Below are 13938 nucleotides of genomic sequence, written 5' to 3'. Positions count from 1 at the left end.
AAATAAATAAATAAATAAATTACTGTCCCAAATGATGTCTTTAATCTTCTTAAGGTGCCTGCCGCCAAAAAGAGCAGTTGTGAAGGCAGCAACTACACATCGCAATTTTCTGATTTTTGACGATCCGTCGACAACAAATAAGGTCAGGATGGGCCAGCCTGCGGGATTAAGGCGTCATTAGCCATCCAGCGTGCAAGGGCGATCGTGGCGATCGTACTTTCTACTACACTCACCGAACATCGTAGCCCCACGCTCAGGGAGAAATATAAGCCCTGACTGCACGCGCGTGTTGTAGCTGATGGCTGTTTACAATCTCAAAGTTTCGATATCCAAGCTTCACGAAGCTTCCTACCCTCATGACATGCGTAACGGCTCACACTGGGCTCCGTTGCGTACGTCCTGCACTGCGGCACCGAGTACTGGGCTACCATACAGAGACTGCATATTGACAGAGACTGCATAAGACAGAGACTGCATATTGCAGTGCTTTCAACTGTTGTCAAGCGCACAACCGAAGCGGCAGAACTTCAATTACAGAGTAGGTGGCGTTTCATAATTTCGTTTTCAGCGCGTGACAGTGCTCTCGAAGCAGACGACGCTACCGCTGATTCTGCCAAGGACGTCACACCGACGATGGCGCCAGCTTTTCGAGTGCTGGGTCTCGCGCCACACACCCAAGTCGGCTTCTAGAACAAAATGGAGGCAAGTAGGCAATCGCTCAGGGCGAACGATGTCACATATGCTCTTATATTACGCAGTCTATATAACTAAACCGAGCATACCAGTATGGAGCCTCTATTGAGACATGGCGCGGCCGCTGCACATGGGCATTAAACTGTACACAATCAAGTGTTGTGGCGTGAACGCTATCAAAGCTGTTCGAAAATATTTCCGTTTGAACTGCAGATACTTCGGCACTTACGGAGACTTGCGCGTGCCATCAGTGCGAGAGAGAAAGAGAAAATTAAACTTTATTGTCCGACCAGGCGCGCGTTCTCTTCGCCCAGAGGTGGGTGACTTCCTTATACAAGGTAGCCATGGCTCGCAGCTGATGCCAGAGCCCTGTCCACCAGCCGGAGCTGGTCGTCAGGGTTTAGTGACGTCAGCAACGCGTCCTAGTAGTATTCCAGATTTTCTATGGGCAGGATACTTGGGTTGTTTCGGCATGCCCATACTATGTGGTAAAGGATGTTAGCACTCTTCGCCAGTATCTGCAGTTCCTACTGAACTTCGCGAGTACATTGCGTGGAGTAGTGTACCGTGCGGATAGGTGCCTGCCTAGAGCCTTCTCCAAGTCACTGCTTGCTCTCTAGTCAGCCTTTTGTTAGCAGGTAGATAGTGGCGTCGTTGCTTCCTGTAGTGCGTGAATATTTCTAAATATTTCCTCGGTATTACCTCCTCTGCGTTTCCAGAGTCCGAATATCGCTGCGGAGTAGCCTGGTGTGTATGCTATCGGGCTGCGGCATGCGCCGCTAGGCTCCCGGCTAGAGAGTCCTGCCCCGATGTCCAGAGGATACTTGCGTCTTCGAATTCGCACTTGAGGAGAACTTGAAGGGGTGAACTTGTGAATCCGTCACGATGGTTACTGACGAAGAACTTGTCCTGACGCTAACGCAATGCCCATTTCCTCTGCGGTGGTTACTTCATTTGCATGTGTCGAAGCAGCAGCGAGCTCTCTACCCGTTTTGTCCACCACGCTGGCTACATATTTGTTAACTTCTCGGTAATTAGCAGCATCCGTGTATCGTACGCTCTCATTGTTGCTATAGCTCGCTAGCCTCTGCTGTAACAATCGTGCTTGTGCTTGTCTTCTTCCCTTTCAAAACAACATCAACATTAGAACTCTGGCCAACCTTCTCAAGGTTGTGCGAAATCTCATGAAAATATGGAATAACCGCCTTCTCTATTCCATATTTAAATTCCTCGGTGGTTCAATGTTTACGCTGTTATTTCATGTTTTCATGGGATTTCACACAACCTTAAGAAGGTTGGCCAGAGTTCTAATGTTGATGTTGTTCCTTCTGCGCCTAGGAAGCTTACGTCACTGTGAAAATAAACCTACGCTGTCTTTAATGAAAAAAGATGATGCCATATCCACGAAGTGAATCATGATTGAGGAGCTGGCTCAGAGATAATCGGGTAAACCGTGAATGCTCCGTACAATCCCTCTACTGTCATATAAAGACGTCACACGTTGTTATAGTAGCGATTGTGGTCAGGTTGTTGTGGAACCATAAGCGGTCGCAGACCTTGCAGCTGTGCCCGAACGTGTGGTCGAGGAAACCGTGCTTGAAGCGCGCGTCGGCGCCACCAACTTCACGTAGCGACCGCTTTCGGCGCTTGGACGCTGCATACCGCAACCGTAACTCTTCGAGGTTCTCTTGCCGCCGCTTCCGCACTGCTTCGGCTTCGCCGGCTCGTATCTCGGGGTCCGCATGACGCTGACGTCTCTCTGCTGCCTTGGGAGCTCTCGCCGCAGGATCTTGGCGGCGAGCCTGCGCTGCTGCTGCCTTGCGAGCCCTCCGCTCCGCCGCCGTGTCTTCTTCGTTCACGTTATTAGTATCGAGGCGCACTGCCGGAGTGAAGCGAGCGCCGCATGCTACAGTCGGCTATGCTATATGTGGTTTTGCCTGCGTTATTATCATCATCAAGGCTCTCGAAGAACAAGAGGAGGAAGACTTCTCTTTCGCAGGAACGTGTGCATGCTACAGTTGGCTATGCTATATGCGGTTTTGCCGGCCTTAATGTCTTCATGAAGAGGCTCGAAGAACAAGAGGAAGAACACTTCTCTTTAGCGCGAGCTGCGCCTGTAGCAGTCGCCTCTGGAACTAAGGTTACGCTTACGCACGGGACCTTGCCCCAGCTTAAGAACCTGGGGAGCCAGCTTTTAAAAGCCGGATGTAGAATTAAGCAGAGACAGCGTTTGAGAGAATGCACTCAGAGTGTCGTGCAGCAGATTCCTATGTCCTGTAATAAAGTTTACATAGGCCAAACTAACCGGTGCACCAACGATCGGCTAAGAGAACACTATGACAATGTGAATAGAGCGATTGATGGTCATCTTGGTGTACACTGCCGCCGCGACAGTGACAGGTGCAAGATTTTAACTCGATGTGAGTCATGCCTTACGCGAGAAATCATCGAGGCAGCCGCCATGGTCACAATTGCATTTGCTGCCCATCTGTTGCCTTGAGTGAAAAGGAGCTGACTTTTCTAGATAAATATGCCAGGGCGATAGCGACATGAGAAGGATCTGTGCGCAGGTGTGATCTTGTTTTTCGTAACGTGTCAAGTATAAGTAGCTGCGCATTGTTTATTTTCCGTGTAGCCGTGTAGTACCAGTAAAACAAACATTTCGTTGAAAGTTAGCGCCTGTACTGTGTGTCTTCTTCTCGTGCCCCAGTTCATCCTGCGCTTTTAGTCGACGAGGTTGCACCAACAAGCCGAAATGGAAACTCTGCTCAGTACAATCATTAGTTGGCGCTAAAACAAACATAAGTCCTCTTTTTAACATGGTTCCTTTCGCTCCATTTCCATTCCAGTGAGCTCGCCAATATATTTATTATCGAAACGTTCATAGACCAAATATTAAGACTGAGGACTACGAGCCTGCTGGTGAAAATGAAGCAGACGACGGGGCGAAACACGTGGCATAGCGCACAGCGAAGGTGAACAAATATCACATGGCAACGTTCACTGGACTAGTTCCGCAAACGACGGCAGTGTTCAAGGACCCGCATGAGTTAGGAGTCGCAGTGAAAGAAAGAGAAGTTATTGCAGCAACTAGCCTGTAGCTGCAGAACGGTGTAAAACCAAGGTGTAGAGACTGAAATGGAAACTTTTCATACACAACGTTCTTTGACGAGTTCTCCAGCAATATTGGTGGCATAATCTGCCATAGCACAAAAAGCGTGGCATCCTTCCGACAAGAATACATACGGTTCCATAGAAAACGAAGGGGGATTGGATGCGCCAGCATGAATTTGAATGTGAATCAACCAAATTTTCGTGGCGATATGGAGATGGGCAACGAACGGACCAGCTGGCAAGAGAAAAGCGTCATTAGCCAACCAACGTGTGCGGCCTGTCTCAGTGAGCGTTTTCTGCTACTCACCGAACATCGCACCCCAACGCTGAAGGAGAAATATTTCCCGCGGAAGCGCTAGCTGCATGCGCGTGTCGTTGTGATGGCTATTTACCGGTCGTAAGTTTCGCAATCCAAGCTTCGCACAGCTTCTTACCCTGAGGACACGTGTGAGTGCTAACGCCGGGCTCCGTTGCGTAGGCCTTGCAATGAGACACCGAGAAATGGCCAACCATATAGGACGCCTGCAAAGGGAATGACTACATATTGCAGTGCTTTCAAGTGTTGTCAAGCGCACACTGTAAGCGGTAAAACCTCCCGTCGTAATGAGAATTGCAACGCAGATGGTATTTTGTGTGCAACTCACTTCGGCGCTCTCGAAGCGGATAGCGCAGTCGCTGTGACCATGTGATCGTCCGTAGCAGGTCACACCGACGGTGGCGTCAACTTTTCCTGCGGTGGGCCTGGCGTCCAATAGCGAATAATATCTCAGTGACCATGCTTTTGCTCGCTGCAATCTGAAAGTTCATGGGTTTCTGCAAAAATACGGGTCAATCTCTACGAATAATATATTTTTTTATATCTCTACGCGTGAGATATACTTTCAGCTAACTTTCAGCTAACTTTCATGGTCTTTTAGGTGACTTGGGCCAAGTATTTAAAATGCAACGGTAGGCGCTACGCCTCTCGAATGGGCGCAGTATTGTTCAGAGACATAAAGAGTATGTCATGATATCTTCCAGTCCGCCAATCTCGGTAGTTAACAAACAATAGGTAATGAACTTTTTAAATAATACCTCTACCGAAAAATCCTAAATACAAACGTTGTAGCGCTTGTTCAAAAAGTCCGATTTTTACAGCGAAAGCTGTTATGAGATCATTTCACCGGCCGTTTTTGGCGCCGTAGTTGTCCGCCGCCGCCGCCGCCGGTGTCCGTAACCAGTATCGATCGAAATAAGAAAAAAAACGAAATAAGAAAAAAATTCCAGGATGGAACGAGGTTCGAACCTGGGCCCTCTGCGTGGGAGCCCAGTATTCAACCTCTGAGCCATGCCGGTGCTTGAAAGTGCTTTGCAAAAAGGTCCTATACAGGCTTCATGTCGGGAAGGAACCACATTAGCATATGCAATATAGCGTGGTAGAAGAGTAAAATAAGCACCAAGCGTCGCACAACGCGAATTCTGTAACGAGGCGTCACACAATGCGAATTGCGCAACGAGTAGGTTGTGAAATGCTTCCAACCCATTACAAAAATCTCTGCCATAATTCTTCGTCGTCATCAGGCACAACATCAACAAAGTGCGCATAATGCCTTACATGCGTTTAGCAGGTACCACGGATCTCCGTAAAATGACGAAAAAATGGCACAGTGCCTGCTGCCCTACTTCTCAAAAATTAGAATGATTTAGAGCGTAGTGGGTTCCTCGCAAGTGCACTTGTATTGGTTGCCAAGGAAGCCTATAAGCGCAGATCCATTTCCTCGGGGTATCAGTAAAATTACAATGCTTTATAGCGTAGTGGGTTCCTCTCAAGTTCACTTGGATTGGTTGCCAAGGAAGCCCATGAGCGCATGATCCATTTCCTCGGGGTCTCAGTAAAGTTGTTCGCCCCCCCCCCCCCCTCCCGTCTCTCTCCCACGTCAACGTATGTTATACAGCATCACGGGAGAGGGAAATAGCGAGCGGGCGTCACCCAATGCAAATTAAATAACTGGTGGGCCGTTTAAAGCTTCCAACCCATTACAAAGGGCTGAGCCATAATTCTTCATCGTCATCAGTCGTCGCGTCAACAAAGTTCACATAATGCCTTACAGACGTGTAGGTGGTGCTTAGCCTCTCGACAGAATGACGAATAATGGCTTAGTAGGTGCTTCCCAACTTCAAAAAAATTGTGATTTATGGCGTAGTGGGTACCTTTCTAGTCTACTTGTATTGTAGCCCCAAGAGAGCTTACAAGGGGCTCTAGAAACGCCGCTCTCCCAGCTTTCGCTGTGACTGTGCTGCGGTTTCAGCGCAGGCCTGGCGTTTTTTTTTTTTTGTCTATGCTAAGAGAACTCCCTTGCTTAAATTTTTCCCAGCCTTCCTCTAAAGCACGTGAATATTTTTTAAAATACCACGTGACCTCCAACCAACGCGCGGCGCACTTAGTACCCTGGCATGCAAGTCGAACTAATGAACGAATTATCAAGGGATAATCTGCGCACAGAGGTCGACTGAACAGGCCTGTCGGTGACGGCGATGGGGGTTAAGTGATGGTAGGGGCGAAGGGCAGGAAACAAGAAAGAAATTCGACGAGAAAGTGGCCACAAACAGGGAGTGAATCTTTATTTACTTCCTTCATCCCACTGTCACACTCGCACCCTATATCGCGTTTCTTCATTGATGCAAAAACAAAAGAAAAATTGTTATGCTGCATCAAATGCTGCCTACGGTCTACTATATGGCATTTGCCCAGGGCAGCCACTTTTAAATGCGAAGCATTTCGTAATGAACCTCTGGCACTGTGAGCGTTTCTATCTATCTATCTATCTATCTATCTATCTATCTATCTATCTATCTATCTATCTATCTATCTATCTATCTATCTATCTATCTATCTATCTATCTATCTATCTATCTATCTATCTATCTATCTATCTATCTATCTATCTAGCCACCTACGCCTGGGTGCTCTCATGATCGCCTCCTTAACCTAGCGTAGACCAAAATTGGCATGGGAGGGTAAGATGAATTGACGAATATGAATGTCGGGTCATGACATGAATAACGTGAAAATTCTGTCGTGTACGTCGTCAAACCCTTTCCACTAGACACGTGTGGCACATACTTGTTTGCCACGGGCCGCGGTGTACGGCTATGCGCCACAGGTGATTGTCAATTGGTATCTACCCAGAAATGGTGAGAACAGACATTGGTAACTTAAATGCGATGGCATTAAGAAAAACCAACATCGGCAGCGTTGACTTGACGAATGGAAAGAATGAAAATTAAGATCCCAGCAGGAATCGTTCCCAAGCATTCTGCGTGACAACCTGGTATTCTACCACTGAGCCATGGCAGGTCTATAAACTGGTTTGGAAAAACAGCCTACGCAGGCGTAATATCGGTGCAACGTCAATTGTGGTTGTGGTGCGTGCTATCTAATTTTACAAGAAAGCAATGAACACTACATGATACTCCTACGATGTGTACTCCTACGATACAGGCGTAATATCAGAATAACGTCTGTAGTTCCAGTGTTGGCTCCGCCTTTATAGCAGTCTAAGAAACATCACCTTTGTATTCCTATGATTCAGCAAGCTATATTGAAGCATTGCTCGACCCCGGAGGAATACATTAACGAAAGTTACATATGATATCCACATCACCGCGTCGTAAAGTGCACTTCGTCCGCCAGAACGACGCATCGTCCTCTTCATTTCTTACAAGGCTGGGCGATGGCCTCATGCTGAGCGAGGATGATGCCAGATTGATTGACAGCCGCTTTGTAGACTAGGCTACTTAGGCCACATACGCCCAGGTAGTCTACGAATACGACAAGCGCCATCCACTGATGTTGGTCTACGTAGCACTATCCAGGCCTACCAGCCTCGACGGCCTATACCTCACCAACGCGAGCGGTGGCTTCAGGTTCTGACATGTCGCCAGCTCTATCGACTCACAGTTTGTCGACGAAATGACCGAGGCATCCACGAATTCCAACAGCTCTACTATACCACATACTTCACTACACATGGACTCCTCGTCACCGCGATGACGCCTGGATTCTATAAGTCATGACCAGCTACTGGTGCTCAGTGATCACGGTGATGATGACCTTGTTCAAGAACTGTCAAGAACTTCTTCCACACATGCACATGGGTCCGTGAAACGTGGGTGCGTTCTCCATCATAAGGGGCAAGTATAAGCACTACATATCAGCTGAGCGCTTCTGCTCTTGGTAATGCCCACGTTGCCGTTGGCAGCGTTACCCAACCGTAAACAACTGGTTATATAACACATATGCGGCTATTCAACATATATGTGTGCGTATAAAATTTATACATACCTTTAGCGTCATTTTGTTACGTGTCACTCAGTAAAAAAAATTACGCCACAGTCACCTTCCCGCCGCATGCTTCGCATAACATCGACTCCCACGGTTTTTTTCTTAAAAGGGTATACCCCCTTTGTCGCTTATTATTCTTGTATTGCACTTAATGCACACTTAAGCGGCTCCAGTAGAAAGGGATCACCAAGCGGAACGATAAATAAGCGACCGCATTCTCAACGTCATATTTTCATGATACTCAATAATTATTGTCAGATAGCGGTCGTAGAAATGTCGTCAAGGGGAAAGTAACTGCTGATGTTTATAAGTGTTCAAGAGGGAAATAAAGCAAATAAGAAGCAACTTTTTTTGCTTTCTTTATTGTGCACGCAACGAAACGGTCTATTAATGTTCAAAAACACAACGATTATAATGATGCATTATACACTCAAGTAGGGGTTATTATACACCAATACACCAACAATTGCGGCTAAAAGTTCAGCTGGGAGGATGGCGATTGATGACTAACATCGTTTAGTGTATTCAGTTTTTCAGTGGTTGAAGCCCAGCCTGAAAGAAGGTTCTCTGATATTTCTGCACAAGCACTAACGGATTTGTTGAATACTGACGCACGAGAAGGCTACCAAAGTCAACATGACGGACTACCATTTATACTTGGTCATATTCTATGCAGACCATGAATTGCGATTACAATAAATGGTACAGCATTGTCGTTTTCATCTTGCAGCCTTCTGACACTGTCCCGTTCAAGTGGTTAATATTTGGTGGTTCCTTGAAAGACGTCGCAGAAGGAAAATCCCATACAATCAATCGAGAAAAATTAACCGACTATTTTGCGACATACATCCAGCTTCTTCGGCAGAATACTTAACTAAAGGGTCGGCGCCGGCACTTGTACTGGTGTGCAGATATATATCTCCAAGATAATTCGGTTACAGAAAATTATGAATTTGCATTCTTAATTTTCTGTAACCAAATGTGTCCATGCATGGGAGCAATGGTACGGCATGTATCTATTATTGAGAATTTATAAAAAAAATGATACTTCAATTACCGTTGCACGAGATCTAAGACAACACACCGCTAGCGGCAAGTGGTAGCACTGATTACTGCCTTACAACGACTGCAGCTGTAAAGCTTTCACGTCGCGAGATAGCCACTAAAAAGTTTGGGACTTCCTGCGAGGCTAACTTGCACTTGCCGTTGCTTAAATGTTGCTTGCGAATACAAGCGTTTTGCTATTTTTTTTTTCTTAAAAGTGTACAATACCTCTTCCGGTGCGTGATGCTGTGTCCAGGAGGAATTCTAATGCTTCTATTAGTGCAGAAGATCAAAGAAAAAAAAAACAAAAAAAAAAAACATTGAATGACTTCATGTTCGGAACTTCATTCTTTTAGCACGGCGAACGACTGGAAATATTTGCAGAGTTAGAAGACAAGATCTTTGTTCCCACACCACTTCCTGTACAGGTTAAGCGGTGAGCTACGTTATCTAGTGACCCATATTGACCGAACTACATGAGAGTCCACGCTTTGAGAAACGCTTAGCGTCCTGACAATGCAGGCCAGAGAGTGAATAAGTTGTATCAGTGCGTTTAGACTTCTAGTTATTGGAGAGGTGCATTTTGGTTGCTGCGATGCATTGAAACGGTCACACTTCCTCACTCGCTTGTCGATATCGTGTCGTCGGCAGCTAGGCATAGAAGCGACATTCACTTCCGGGGCACATACACTCTGTATAAAGAACATGAGGAGCGTCTTCTTCTGCATTCACAAACCGCGTGTTCGGTTAGGTAAGGCTATATGCCGCGATAACGGTTTTTTATAGCGGCGTTCCTGCACGTCGCCGTACTACTTTGTTACATTTTGACTTCCCGTCCTCTCCTACGGGCTCAGTGCACTTTCCCCGCCCTCTGCCTCTTCTGCAATACTGCTTGGCCAAGAAAGTATATATACTCGGTACGACGATGCATCCACTAGCCGCCTGTAGTCCTGTGTGTGTTCGAACGTGAAGCAAGAGCATCATGGTAAGCATTAGCAGACCTTAGCTAGCGTAGCGTAACGTAGCTCGCTGTAGGTAATCATATTATTCTTCGGCGACGCGGACCATATGTCAAAATATGGGCACTTATTTCAGCAGTTTTATGCTAAAAAAAAACTGGTTAGGCATCTCCCATGTTTCTTGCATGACCTATCGCACACTAGCTGTTAAGTGCGGCCTCTTCCTTGTCATTCATGAATGCCTACCATATAAGCGCTGCAAAAGCGGGCAACATACATAATACCAAATTGATGTTCCATGATCTTAAGTAATATCTGTTTACCTAAAAATGTTAACATAAATCCTTGATATTGCGTCTTGATATGTAAGTACGTTATATTGCCGCTTGCTGAGAACTGAAACTCAGTTAATGCAGCGCTCAGGCCTTCTGTTTTGCCTTCATCGTATTATGGTTATTCATACGTTAATGCTGCCTGATCCAAAATCTATTATGTCATGTGATTTACCTCTGCCAGCAACTGAATGTGCGAACAAGAATATTTGTGTGCCTTCTTTTACAATGACCTCGCTTCACGAAAAAGTAGCTTGGAAGCTTAGTAGTCCTAATTTAGCTACGCCACCTAAAATGTTCAAAAACGCTGCATGAACGCTAACTACCTGCGCTTGTATCCCTGACGGAAGCAATGTACATAAGTAGGCTAATTGAAGAACGAGCATGAGGAACCTTCGGTATTGATTCAATATAAGCAGTTTTCAGATGGATGAAAATGATAGATGAATAACCGCCCATCTTCTGTCAAGCTTATCCTCGTACCGTTTATAAGGCTACTTTGACGGCATCAAGACTGCTTTGTCCTCAGCGTGAGGATCGGTACTTACAATCGAAGCCCCTTAAGTTATTAATAAAGCGCCCGCGACGGACGGCGAACTATTGAACTGAAGCAATGATGATATAAGCAAGGGAAACGGTTTGTTCCACAACCGCCTGCAAATAGCATTAAGCAGGATTACGTCTTGATTAGGCTACTTCAAGTCGAAATTTATATATATTTATTTGACATGAGGTAGCACTATACCAGGCGCGATTTTTTTTTTTAAATCTGCATTGTATACATGTAGTTATGTGAATTTGAACAGTTAATATCCCAATTCCTTACACAATTTGTGGTGTATTGACTTCTATCTTGGGTCCGTGTTTGCATGTCCATCCTTTTAACATTTATTATCCATCGCTTCTCGCATTTCGCTCATGCTCATAAGTTTGAATTCCACGTTGGCCAAGTTTGTCTTTACTAAGAAGCACATGTCTCTGCATGAGTCTTGGTAAGGCCGCTTTTCGTAATGCTATAATTTTCAACTCTAAGGAGCCTTCAAATAGCCCAGAAGTAGACGATCAATGGCCTAATGTTTGTCTTTGCGATATAAGAGGCCTCGATCCAACATCGAGATTCTTCCGAGTGACGTTAGCATTGTCGCACAGCAGCTTGACTAGGAATACGTACCATGCAGTCGCCTATTCTTGATCGCACTCCATTCTTTCCGACTCCTATTGACGAGCTTTTCTTCAAGGGACAGTAAAGAGCAAAACGATTTTTTTCATATTAGTAAACTACTGTTTAACGATACCAAAAACACCACGCTTGCTGCGTGAAGACCCTTAGTAAGCGAGAAAACGCGCAGAAAGAAAACGTGGGTGGCGACGCCACCTAGAAGTTTCCGCACCATTCGCTGTGACGTCACATATTTTGACAGTGTCTACTAGGGCCTACGTAGTTCCTATAATCGGTAAAAATGAAGTACATCGTCCTCTGAGGGGGCCTTAGACTTAACATACGAAGTCTGAGAAAATTCTGTGTAGTCAAAGGCGTCAAAATTCGTGACGTCGCGCACGAAGATTGCGGCGCGAAACTTAAAAATAAGACTTTGAACGTCAATTTCTTCTCTAATTATAAACCTACGATTGTGAAATTAATGGCATTAGAGTTCTCAGAATACAATTTAACAATCGCAACCTATTCATTGTTTCTCTTTAGTGTCCCTTCCACATGGGCATCAGACGCGGCCATTCTGACGACGTTATGGTGACTCCCGCGCTTCTACTTCGAACGCCAAATTTCGCACGGAGGCTCCATTATTTCTAACCTTTCTTTAGATAGGCTTTTTACGCTGTCCAAAGTTTTGTTTCGTTTAGCCCATAAGCCACGCGGTAAGTTGCGGCTAAATGCCTGCTTGTAGACTTCGCTCCCTAGTTCAGACACGCGTTCCATTTTGTCGCAGGCCGTATTTCAAGTCAATATGCATCGGTCCGGCGCTAGAATTATTCAAAAGCACGCCTCAAGCTCTAGAAAGAGCTCCGTTTATATTTATGTTTGAGCTGCATTATCAGTACCCAAATGCTTCATTATGAGGCTCATAAGCTTATACAGAGGAATATTATAGGAAAGTCTCATTCCTGTGCTCGCCGTCATATTCAAGCCTTCTTGCTAACCTACAGATACCGCTGATCGCGTAAACATACCTCTGTTCAGATACAGTGTATCGCGCATATGTCGTATGTTCAGTAATTCTCAATTTTATTTGGTGCTTTTAATTGTTTCCTTATCTATGTTTATTTCTGCAGGTGAACCTCTCTGTCTTGCTCGTCGTCTTCGCCGTATACCTGGTCTCCCCAGTGGTGGATGCTGGTGGACTCGGTTACGGTGGCGCTAGCTATGGTGGCCTGGGCTATGGAGGCCTCGGATACGGAGGTGGTGGCTACGGAGGTCTTGGCTACGGAGGCCTCGGTTATGGCGGCTACGGTGGCGTGGGTGGTGCCGGCGTGGGTGGTGCCGGCGTGGGTGGCGCCGGCGTGGGTGGAGTTGGCGTGGGTGGAGTTGGCGTGGGTGGAGTTGGCGTGGGCGGAGTTGGCGTGGGTGGTGTTGGTGTTGGCAGTAGCGTTGCTCTCCTTAGTGGCGGACCTGTCTTTGCCAAGGCGGTGGCTGGACCAGCTTTTGTTGTCAGGACCATTCACCACGTCAACAAAGTCAGTGCTGGAGGTGCCCTCCTCGCTCACTCTGGCCTCGGAAGTGGATACGGACGCTACGGCGGATATGGAGGCTACGGCGGATATGGAGGATACGGTGGCTATGGAGGTTATGGCGGCGGATATGGGGGCTACGGCGGCTACGGCGGCTATGGATACAAAGGCTAATTGTTGCATTCGCTAACTTACTGCTTTCAATGTACACTTCCAATGTAAAATAAATTATTTTCACATGTTTCACCAAAACATTGATAAGGCGTTGTATGTTGCCTAATTCTCGTGGTTCGCTGAATAAATTTGTGAACTGCCGCCCCCATGATACCCCAATTACAGAGCTTATCGCTTCCTTTAGGCATGGTCATGACTAATTCAAATAGCTTTACGCCGGCGTTCTGCTGAATTTCTCCTTTATGAGTACAGTGTACTGAGGAAGAATACCTACTTTGGCTTGCTAGCAGTGGCAATATTTATTTATCTCTCAAGACAAAGAAGGCTCAGACCTCATATACACTATCAGGTGCCTGTTTACTTCGCTTGGAGCCTTTCGAGCTCAGAAAAGCTCCGGACTGTATGCATTTTGCCTTCGCTTGGGGATAGTCTCTATACATGAAGCATTGACATCTGCACATACCTTCTGGTTCTGCTCTTTGAAAAGAGCAAACTAAGGATGTTTTGAACAGGAAGCTTTTTCCTAATATAAAATTGACCACGAGACACATTCCCAACAAATCACTAAGCAAGATGATGCAGAATGTTGTTTTGGCTGTCCTTTTGGACAACG

The 13938-nt window shown here is 46.1% G+C and overlaps 1 protein-coding gene across 1 annotated transcript; it reads left to right on the top strand.

The window, feature by feature from the left end:
* Positions 1-696: 696 nt before the first annotated feature.
* LOC119391855 (shematrin-like protein 2) lies at positions 697-13325 on the top strand. The gene is made up of 3 exons (XM_049415420.1): positions 697-702; positions 12756-12933; positions 13024-13325. The coding sequence occupies exons 1-3, from the start codon at positions 697-699 to the stop codon at positions 13323-13325; spliced, it is 486 nt and encodes a 161-aa protein (XP_049271377.1).
* The last annotated feature ends 613 nt before the right edge of the window (positions 13326-13938 follow it).

The sequence above is a fragment of the Rhipicephalus sanguineus genome, chromosome 4 (assembly GCF_013339695.2).
Source record: "Rhipicephalus sanguineus isolate Rsan-2018 chromosome 4, BIME_Rsan_1.4, whole genome shotgun sequence".
Taxonomy (NCBI): Eukaryota; Metazoa; Arthropoda; class Arachnida; order Ixodida; family Ixodidae; genus Rhipicephalus; species Rhipicephalus sanguineus.
This window is presented reverse-complemented; position numbering and strand designations above follow the sequence as displayed.